At 38.3% G+C, this 11,108-nt stretch overlaps 2 protein-coding genes across 3 annotated transcripts; both read right to left on the bottom strand.

Moving 5' to 3' along the window:
- Window positions 1–299: 299 nt before the first annotated feature.
- On the bottom strand, window positions 300–2,726 carry LOC143372008 (protein asteroid-like). Its single transcript, XM_076817783.1, has one exon. The coding sequence runs from the start codon at window positions 2,472–2,474 to the stop codon at window positions 354–356; it is 2,121 nt and encodes a 706-aa protein (XP_076673898.1). The 5' UTR covers window positions 2,475–2,726; the 3' UTR covers window positions 300–353.
- A 140-nt stretch (window positions 2,727–2,866) lies between these two features.
- Ccs (copper chaperone for superoxide dismutase) lies at window positions 2,867–4,906 on the bottom strand. Of its 2 annotated transcripts, XM_076817786.1 has the most exons (8): window positions 4,825–4,903; window positions 4,568–4,742; window positions 4,295–4,493; window positions 4,038–4,227; window positions 3,893–3,959; window positions 3,642–3,823; window positions 3,417–3,559; window positions 2,867–3,112 (listed from the first exon to the last, which is right to left on the bottom strand). In XM_076817786.1, the coding sequence occupies exons 2-8, from the start codon at window positions 4,580–4,582 to the stop codon at window positions 3,102–3,104; spliced, it is 807 nt and encodes a 268-aa protein (XP_076673901.1). In that variant the 5' UTR covers window positions 4,583–4,742; window positions 4,825–4,903; the 3' UTR covers window positions 2,867–3,101. The 2 variants fall into 2 exon arrangements, with proteins under 2 accessions (XP_076673901.1, XP_076673900.1); XM_076817785.1 differs by having other exon boundaries at window positions 4,568–4,906.
- Window positions 4,907–11,108: the final 6,202 nt, after the last annotated feature.

Raw genomic sequence — 11,108 nt, 5'->3', positions numbered from 1 at the left:
TACCGTGATAGTACCTACCGGAGAGCAAAAGTATCAAGCGTACATAAGCGAAGTTGGTGGCACGTCATTTATTTCTATCCTTGTACTACACGCTTCATCTCTCTTTCTCTCTGCAGCCTCGTCCTTGGCGACCTCCACGTCTTCCTGTGATCCTGTTAACTTGGGAGTTTTACCGATTTGGAACGCGAGAGAAACTATTGGTATCAATATTATGTTCTGCGAAGTACCGTAAATTAGAAGCAGAAAGTTGATAAATTATGTTCGATATTTGGAATTGAGAATAAAGTAAACTCCAATAGTAAAAATAATCATCTGTTTATTAGAATTTTCATATTTATACAATAAAATATAAGTTATACTGCTAATGATGGAAATAGAGGCTTTATAGTAAACAACAGTGTTTTAAACAATCTTAAAAGGCTCGGAGACTTCTCGAAAACATAATTTATAAATCCTTCAATATCATCGGAATATCTCGAAAGGCTACCATATAAATTGTACAGTAACGTACCATTGAACATGTTAGCAACCTTAGTCTGTGGATAAGGGTTTCCTAAAAGTGCATTCAAATGCATACCGAGGTCCAAGCAAATCTGAAATTCTGCAAACGCATGAACGATAGATCTGTTAAAGTTGTGGGGCTTTGAATAAAGTCCGTCGTCTACTTCAAAGTGATGCATAAAAAATGGGACTGCCAATAAACAGTCGTCAAAAGTAATTTTATCGCGAGCTTGAGAAATTGTAACAGTTGGCGAATAGTCTGGTTTGTCATTGTTTGTGTCTTTTTTCAATTTGATAGCCTCGATCACTTGACCATATATCTTTTGAAAACTACTTTGAATTCTGTGCTTTCCAATCTTAGAATCCAATACATTAAACAACATAGAAAGAAGTAAAGAATATACGTAGCATTTATTATATTTATATAACTCTCGCTGTTCTAGCCAGTATTTAATACAAGCAACGTATAACATCCATTCTGGCAAAAGTTCATTTATACATGGCTCGTTCGCAACCTCCAAAGCGTCATTTAAAATCTCTTTTCGAACACTCCGCGGAATCTCTCTAAGCTTTGAAAGAGATACCGTGTCCGTGCCTTCTAATTCAAGACATGCAATTCCCGTATTCCGATTTCTCATTACGTATTTTAGAGTAGCCGTTTTGTCATCCATCTCTGACTTTAGAAGTCCAAATATAACGCTGAGGATTTTTAAGCTAATTGCATTACTCGAAGGATAGTGATGATCCTCTACTTGTACTGGACAAACATATAAACGTTGAACCAACAAACTTATAAAATATCCCGAATATTTTCCCTCGGAGAAATCATTTAGGAACCATTCGGGCATAGTATTAAGTATCGCTTCATTGAAAACAAGTTCTGACTTTCCAAATATATTCATTGTTCCAGTTTCCGTCTCTTCCACTTTCAGCTTACTCGTTTTCATATTCTTTACCTTATGCACGAAACTGTTAATGCCTATATCAGATATAAAGCTTTTCTTTGCGGACGATACACTTGCGTGATCGACGTATTCTTTTGAGAAGCCCAATTGGAACATGATCATTTCCCCAGATATATTAGTATAACTGTCCACATTGGTTTCTATTACATTTAACAGCTCCTGCTGCTTGTACACGGGCACAGTGCTTAGTATTTCAACGACAGCTTTGTCCAGAGTGTATTCGCCCAACCAACTGAAAATTGCTTCTATGCGGTACTGTCTGTTTTGCTTTCCTTGTGTTGTACTGGGTAACTTCAAGCGACGAAAAAAGTTGTTAAACGTACAGCCATTCGTATAGTCATTCCCTAATAATACTGCAGCCAAGGGTAACATAGACTGATGCAACCCTTTAAATGATTTCAATAAATATTCAATTTGATAGATTTTACAACGTTTCACGCAACCGTTCCCAGTTCTGCTCTTGAATACACATTTCTCTAATGTGTTAAACTGTATGTAAGGTGTTCCATAGATGTAGAAGTCTGAATCATAACTGAGGACAGGGCAATCCAGCGCCTTAGCCACCGCAGCTACCGCGTTATCAGCTTCAAATAAGGATTGCGTGTACCGAATATTCTTGTCATTCATAACGTCTATAAAAACCGTAGTTAACATTAAAGGAAAAATTTTCGTTCTCTGTTGATTGGCGGGACAGCATTGCGACGCCAGGCGAACTTTAGCCTTGATCCTGTCTAGAATCGTCTCCAGCTTCTTCTTCTCGTAAGTACCATCTATCACAACTAATGGTGTTACATTGCACATTAACAACTCGTCGAAGAAATCAGCCACACATTGCGCGTATCTGTCGTAATCGCCACCGAACGCACAATTACCATTTTCGCACGAAATATATAGTTGGCAAATGATGTTGTCACCATCTATTACTAAGTATGTGTCGCGTAATTCATAATGTTTCAAATAACAGTCCGAATGATCGTTTATGTAAGTTGTCAGGCCCGCAATACCCATCTTAGAATCTTCTTATTTCTATATATTTCCCTCTATGTTTGAGACCAATGTGTTGCGTTAAACTGTTAAACTCGATATACTCGTTCAAACGCTAAGCCAACTACCTTTCCGAACATACGTAAATATACTGCAGATCAAAACAGATAACTCCGGCGATCATGAAAAACTGTCCTCCAACGTTATCAAATTGAACACTGAACAATACATTATCGAACAATGGAGTGCTGAATAATGGAAATAGTCACGCCTATAAGTCTGTACACAATATACAATTAAATCTTTGTACTATCCGTTATCACTATGCGCGCATCGAATTGTCGATATTCGATTCATTTCTTATCAGATTACAAATTTTTCTAATACACTGATAACTAAACAAGTGTGTACAATAGTAGAGTGTTAAATTAACAACTTTTTATTTTTATATGTACATATATAAAAATAATCACAGAAAATATGGCCAACCAGGCTTACGAAAATATTTACAATAAAACTCGAAATAAATATTATACATTATAAAGAATGTGAAGCTTTTTTTGTGTGTCTGCATTGTACGTAAAGAGTTATAATGGAATGGCTTGCATTTTTCATTCTCCCAACCCCCGTCGCATATTCCCCTTGGATTATTCATAATTTTGCTGATAAAGAGAAAACGAAAGGTTTCGTTAAAAGGAGTTCTTCGCATAAATAGACCGGAATGTATGTTTTAAATAAATGTAATTCATAAAATAAATTATTGCGCATAAATTATGATTAACCAAATAAAATCTATTACTATTTCCTTAAAACAGTCCTATAAAATTAAGATTTACGTTTCCAAAAACAGAAAGAAGCAAGTAGAAAAAGGATAAATATTTGAATTCTATAAATCTGACTAGATCGCTACATCCTCTTCAATATTTCGAAACTACTAAAATATTTAGAATACTATACAGGTATTACCTGCTCCAGAATAATTATTAGACTCTTGTTTATGTGAAACTGCTTTATCCCTTTCGTCCCATAACGTTAGGCCGTCGCAAGCACAAATCTTTTTTGTATTTTGAAACAAACCGGATGAACGAGCAATAATGCCGCAAGCCAGTCTACGGAAATAAAACATAAATTTTAAATACCACAGAATCATTGTAATCGCCACATTGTTAATAGAAATCCCCTAGACATTACCTATTTCCACTATTTCCATTTATTTTAGATTCCATACTGTCTCCTTTTCCGAGATCGTCTGAATTTTCCGTTACAACAAGAGATCTTCCAATAATATCTGGTATTTTTATAAGTTTATCTACTTTCCTGAAAGTAGCTCTACCAGAATTATTTACCATTATGTTCCCAAGGTCGCCTACATGCTTTAATCAATTGAAATTCAGTATACATAAACGGCGCTTATTAATAGTAGCATAAACTTTTCTATTTACCCGCTTAAGCGGATCATCCTCGGGTCCACCATGCACTGTATTATATGGGTTGAAGTGTTCTCCAACGCTGAAAGTAGAATACATACGACATGAGAAGAAATGAAATTATAAAAAGTAGAAGAGATGTGGGCAGGTATATATTTACTTATCACAGCCTTCAGAAATATCACCGCACTCGTGTATGTGCATACCATGTTCTCCCGGAGTTAATCCATCGACTGTTCCATCTATAATACATCCGTCAGGAGTCTGCGCGAATCTTATTACACCCATTATATTGTTACTCATGCTGTAGCCTGAATTTCCCCCTAACATTGCGACGGCGCTAGAATTATCTGTAACACAAACCATTGTACAATTCTGCGTCATAAATAAGCACCATCGCATTTCCCATATTCTCACCTCCGTAACCTTTCAAAACAGCTTTCTTCCCGGATTCTTCGATCTTCTCTTGTATCACAGAATATGGCAAGCTTGTTTCGACCACAACATTTCCCTTCTCCAATGATATATCGACATTCTTGATACCGCTCAAATCAGTCAAACTATTACGCACAGCGTCGACGCATTTCTGACAAGTCATATCTACTGCAAATTCTATCTAAAATATTATGACACATGCACGTTATTACAACTCGCTTAAATATTGTTTTATAATTCATTACAGCAACACACCTTTGCCGAAGTCATTTTGGTCTCTTAAGTTACCCCAAAACACACGATAATAAATTACTCTTTCTGCCTCGTGAAATATTTTCGATCTATTGCTGTTTATTCCAGGTTACACTGCCTATGATATGATAAGATAGTAAAAAGCCTTCAAATCGGATGGTTCTTCTGAACAATATATCTGATAAAATACAACAGCTTTAAAAAGTGAAGTAATATGCAATTCATACAATGATTTAACCAACTCTCGAGCAATAACTGACCTTAATGATTCTAATTAACTCAGATTAAATTCAAGAGTATCCAGTCTTTTGTACAGCGTTTCGATGAGACAGCATTTTTCTGCTAAAAAAAGAAACAACACGCGTGAGACATAAAACAGGATTGTATATTCAAGATGATTGGACATTTTACCATGTTCAATCTATTATCATTGATTTCGAACCAGACTCGTTCAATTGATTCTTTTATACGAATTCAGATCGTTGGCAATACCGGTAACATAAATAACGGATTTTAAGTTTTTACTGCCTTGCCATCGTGAAGATAGTTTTGCGCGAGATAGTTCGCGCGTTTGCCACGCAGCGCTCTCTTTTCCCAAGCTTTTGTAGGGGTTAAAGATAGAGGAAAAATAATGTGGTATCAGCGAAAGTTGACCAGACCCTGCCTTAGGCCATCTCAGACCTTGAAGACGTTTGAAGGAAAAACGAGATTTGTATGTAACATCCATGTAGCAAATCAATGGAGAGTGTAGCTCCGAGGGAGCTTGAGGGGAAGGTACATATTTTCGGCCATCTTAGTAGGGTCAATTAGTACTGGCATCTGTCACGCCGTGGTGGATTTTAAAACTGCACATTTGAATCACACGTAAGTATTTTAAATTAATCGGTGAACTACATTGACTGACTTTGGCTCTACGCGTAGTGATGTGATCTGAAGCACAGCACTTCAAAGTAGAGGTCATGGTAGGGCTGTTACTTTTTGACCCGCTGGGTATCCGGCTACACGAAACAACTTCTAGCAATTGAATGTTTTTTGTCTGTGATATTAGAGCATGTCTTTTGATGTTAGCATGGACATAGGAATATAGGGACGGACCATGGACCATGGACATAGGAATATAGGGACGGAGGAATAGTTGCAAGGGGCGTTATCCTGGCGGGAGGGGCGACGACGTAACATACGCCTTCTTTCTATTGGCTGTTGCTTCGCACGAAACGTTACAACATTTTGTCACGTATGAAAATATATTAGTAAAGGGAATAATTTTATTGTGCAACATGTTGATTGAAATTAGTCGTTTTAGATTTTATATGTTCCGGTAAGATTTAATATTAATTCCTACCACTCGTAGCACTGTACTCTTATTTTAGAATAAGTCGGTAACGTTGGGTGCGACACGAGCAGCGGCCAAATCAGCAACTACGTACTCTGAAATCTGTTGAAATGCTGTGCGTGGGTGCGTGCTTGTATATGTGTGACATATTTAGAGTTTAGAGTGTGCCGATGCGATGTAACTAATCTGACATACTGTAACTAGAGCGATTATTAATCGTGTATATTTCTGTTTTACAGGTAAGGAATTTTTACATAAAAGACGTTAAACCGGCTGCATTTTCGACTGTGTTCATTGAGATGAAATTTGCACAAGCTACTGCTTCAGCCGAATTACCCAGTTACACTTGTAACATTTCATTGTATTGCATTTCACTTATTTGAATAAATTGCAGCTAAGTGGTAAAAGAGTTTTTTTATTTAACGAGCATTACTTCCTCCTTCCTATTCCAAATCACATATAAAAGACATGCTAAAAAGAACACCTAAAAAGATCCTTCCACGCAGACTGGTTTTAAAAATCTTCGCATTAAAGCACTACTTTAAATATGCCATTCACTACTCTCAAACTCTATCGACTTTCGTTCAAGGCTTCTACTTCTCTTCACAGACATTACTTAGCGCTACCTCTTTCCACGTCATGTTATCCTGTTACGAAGCCTGATTTTAGAGATATCTGAAAATTTTCGCCAGATTTTGGCCAATATATCAGGAGAACATGAAGCGAAAAGAGGTATTCTGAATTTCAGCTTCGAAGGCATCCTCGATTCTCTCTCCGAAGACGTTACTTAGTGCCACCTCTTTCGACATCATGTTCTCCTGTTACAAAGCCCAATTTTGTGCATTCTGAAAATTTTTGCCAGATTTTGGCCCATGTATCAGGAGAACATGAAGCGAAAAGAGGTATTCTGAATTTCAGCTTCGAAGGCATCCTCGATTCTCTCTCCGAAGACGTTACATAGTGCCACCTCTTTCGACATCATGTTCTCCTGTTACAAAGCCCAATTTTGTGCATTCTGAAAATTTTTGCCAGATTTTGGCCCAGGTATCAGGAGAACATGAAGCGAAAAGAGGTATTCTGAATTTCAGCTTCGAAGGCATCCTTGATTCTCTCTCCGAAGACGTTACTTAGTGCCACCTCTTTCGACATCATGTTCTCTTAGTACATAGCCCAATTTTGTGCATTCTGAAAATTTTTGCCAGATTTTGGCCCAGGTATCAGGAGAACATGAAGCGAAAAGAGGTATTCTGAATTTCAGCTTCGAAGGCATCCTCGATTCTCTCTCCGAAGACGTTACTTAGTGCCATCTCTTTCGACATCATGTTCCCCTGTTACAAAGCCCAGTTTTGTGCATTCTGAAAATTTTTGCCAGATTTTGGCCTAGGTATCAGGAGAACATGAAGCGAAAAGAGGTATTCTGAATTTCAGCTTCGAAGGCATCCTCGATTCTCTCTCCGAAGACGTTACTTAGTGCCACCTCTTTCGACATCATGTTCTCCTGTTACAAAGCCCAGTTTTGTGCATTCTGAAAATTTTTGCCAGATTTTGGCCCAGGTATCAGGAGAACATGAAGCGAAAAGAGGTATTCTGAATTTCAGCTTCGAAGGCATCCTCGATTCTCTCTCCGAAGACGTTACTTAGTGCCATCTCTTTCGACATCATGTTCCCCTGTTACAAAGCCCAGTTTTGTGCATTCTGAAAATTTTTGCCAGATTTTGGCCTAGGTATCAGGAGAACATGAAGCGAAAAGAGGTATTCTGAATTTCAGCTTCGAAGGCATCCTCGATTCTCTCTCCGAAGACGTTACTTAGTGCCACCTCTTTCGACATCATGTTCTCCTGTTACAAAGCCCAATTTTGTGCATTCTGAAAATTTTTGCCAGATTTTGGCCTAGGTATCAGGAGAACATGAAGCGAAAAGAGGTATTCTGAATTTCAGCTTCGAAGGCATCCTCGATTCTCTCTCCGAAGACGTTACTTAGTGCCATCTCTTTCGACATCATGTTCCCCTGTTACAAAGCCCAGTTTTGTGCATTCTGAAAATTTTTGCCAGATTTTGGCCTAGGTATCAGGAGAACATGAAGCGAAAAGCGGTATTCTGAATTTCAGCTTCGAAGGCATCCTCGATTCTCTCTCCGAAGACGTTACTTAGTGCCACCTCTTTCGACATCATGTTCTCCTGTTACAAAGCCCAGTTTTGTGCATTCTGAAAATTTTTGCCAGATTTTGGCCCAGGTATCAGGAGAACATGAAGCGGAAAGAGGTATTCTGAATTTCAGCTTCGAAGGCATCCTCGATTCTCTCTCCGAAGACGTTACTTAGTGCCACTTCTTTCGACATCATGTTCTCCTGTTACAAAGCCCAATTTTGTGCATTCTGAAAATTTTTGCCAGATTTTGGCCCATGTATCAGGAGAACATGAAGCGAAAGGAGGTATTCTGAATTTCAGCTTCGAAGGCATCGCCTTAAAGTAGCGAACAAGAGCTACGCCTTTCATGGGCCTTTAAACAGTTCTCGGTTAATGTGATGCTTTTGAAAGACTCGAAGCTTGTAATTTCTGAATAGTATTCCATGGGCACTAGTTGCAAAATTTTCTTCAATATCGACTTATTAACAAAGGAAATCTATGGTATTCTTAAGGAAAACCATAGATATTTGAAATTTGGATAGGAATATGTAAAAGGTATTTCTGAATAATAATACAGTTTGTTTCAAGTTTCTTTCAATATATTTGCATAAAAGGCCTTTACAGTGTTACAATAAAGTATAAGGTATATAAAGTCATTATTTTCTTGTGATTACTATCAGGGTTTCCATCATTCCGTCGAAATATTCCGAAGTTAAAACCTGTAAGAAGAAAAATATTTTTAGTAACATGACTTGTCTATTATTGAAAATGGGAGAAACGTTACAACATTTTGTCACGTATGAAAATATATTAGTAAAGGGAATAATTTTATTGTGCAACATGTTGATTGAAATTAGTCGTTTTAGATTTTATATGTTCCGGTAAGATTTAATATTAATTCCTACCACTCGCAGCACTGTACTCTTATTTTAGAATAAGTCGGTAACGTTGGGTGCGACACGAGCAGCGGCCAAATCAGCAACTACGTACTCTGAAATCTGTTGAAATGCTGTGCGTGGGTGCGTGCTTGCATATGTGTGACATATTTAGAGTTTAGAGTGTGCCGATGCGATGTAACTAATCTGACATACTGTAACTAGAGCGATTATTAATCGTGTATATTTCTGTTTTACAGGTAAGGAATTTTTACATAAAAGACGTTAAACCGGCTGCATTTTCGACTGTGTTCATTGAGATGAAATTTGCACAAGCTACTGCTTCAGCCGAATTACCCAGTTACACTTGTAACATTTCATTGTATTGCATTTCACTTATTTGAATAAATTGCAGCTAAGTGGTAAAAGAGTTTTTTTATTTAACGAGCATTACTTCCTCCTTCCTATTCCAAATCACATATAAAAGACATGCTAAAAAGGACACCTAAAAAGATCCTTCCACGCAGACTGGTTTTAAAAATCTTCGCATTAAAGCACTACTTTAAATATGCCATTCACTACTCTCAAACTCTATCGACTTTCGTTCAAGGCTTCTACTTCTCTTCAGAGACATTACTTAGCGCTACCTCTTTCCACGTCATGTTATCCTGTTACGAAGCCCAATTTTGTGCATTCTGAAAATTTTTGCCAGATTTTGGCCAATATATCAGGAGAACATGAAGCGAAAAGAGGTATTCTGAATTTCAGCTTCGAAGGCATCCTCGATTCTCTCTCCGAAGACGTTACTTAGTGCCACCTCTTTCGACATCATGTTCTCCTGTTACAAAGCCCAGTTTTGTGCATTCTGAAAATTTTTGCCAGATTTTGGCCTAGGTATCAGGAGAACATGAAGCGAAAAGAGGTATTCTGAATTTCAGCTTCGAAGGCATCCTCGATTCTCTCTCCGAAGACGTTACTTAGTGCCACCTCTTTCGACATCATGTTCTCCTGTTACAAAGCCCAATTTTGTGCATTCTGAAAATTTTTGCCAGATTTTGGCCTAGGTATCAGGAGAACATGAAGCGAAAAGAGGTATTCTGAATTTCAGCTTCGAAGGCATCCTCGATTCTCTCTCCGAAGACGTTACTTAGTGCCATCTCTTTCGACATCATGTTCCCCTGTTACAAAGCCCAGTTTTGTGCATTCTGAAAATTTTTGCCAGATTTTGGCCTAGGTATCAGGAGAACATGAAGCGAAAAGAGGTATTCTGAATTTCAGCTTCGAAGGCATCCTCGATTCTCTCTCCGAAGACGTTACTTAGTGCCATCTCTTTCGACATCATGTTCCCCTGTTACAAAGCCCAGTTTTGTGCATTCTGAAAATTTTTGCCAGATTTTGGCCTAGGTATCAGGAGAACATGAAGCGAAAAGAGGTATTCTGAATTTCAGCTTCGAAGGCATCCTCGATTCTCTCTCCGAAGACGTTACTTAGTGCCACCTCTTTCGACATCATGTTCTCCTGTTACAAAGCCCAATTTTGTGCATTCTGAAAATTTTTGCCAGATTTTGGCCTAGGTATCAGGAGAACATGAAGCGAAAAGAGGTATTCTGAATTTCAGCTTCGAAGGCATCCTCGATTCTCTCTCCGAAGACGTTACTTAGTGCCATCTCTTTCGACATCATGTTCCCCTGTTACAAAGCCCAGTTTTGTGCATTCTGAAAATTTTTGCCAGATTTTGGCCTAGGTATCAGGAGAACATGAAGCGAAAAGAGGTATTCTGAATTTCAGCTTCGAAGGCATCCTTGATTCTCTCTCCGAAGACGTTACTTAGTGCCACCTCTTTCGACATCATGTTCTCCTGTTACAAAGCCCAGTTTTGTGCATTCTGAAAATTTTTGCCAGATTTTGGCCCAGGTATCAGGAGAACATGAAGCGGAAAGAGGTATTCTGAATTTCAGCTTCGAAGGCATCCTCGATTCTCTCTCCGAAGACGTTACTTAGTGCCACCTCTTTCGACATCATGTTCTCCTGTTACAAAGCCCAATTTTGTGCATTCTGAAAATTTTTTCCAGATTTTGGCCCATGTATCAGGAGAACATGAAGCGAAAGGAGGTATTCTGAATTTCAGCTTCGAAGGCATCGCCTTAAAGTAGCGAACAAGAGCTACGCCTTTCATGGGCCTTTAAACAGTTCTCGGTTAATGTGATGC

Source organism: Andrena cerasifolii, chromosome 8, assembly GCF_050908995.1.
Source record: "Andrena cerasifolii isolate SP2316 chromosome 8, iyAndCera1_principal, whole genome shotgun sequence".
Lineage (NCBI taxonomy): Eukaryota > Metazoa > Arthropoda > Insecta > Hymenoptera > Andrenidae > Andrena > Andrena cerasifolii.
This window is presented reverse-complemented; position numbering and strand designations above follow the sequence as displayed.

Bases quoted from the DNA above. Each gene is read 5' to 3' on its own strand.
- LOC143372008 (XM_076817783.1), bottom strand. From the start codon at position 2,474: ATGGGTATTGCGGGCCTGACAACTTACATAAACGATCATTCGGACTGT.
- Ccs (XM_076817785.1), bottom strand. The intron at 4,228-4,294 runs GTGAGAATATGG...TTTGTGTTACAG, and splicing joins TGTTTTGAAAGGTTACGGAG to ATAATTCTAGCGCCGTCGCA. The intron at 3,824-3,892 runs GTAAATAGAAAA...AATTGATTAAAG, and splicing joins AGGATGATCCGCTTAAGCGG to CATGTAGGCGACCTTGGGAA.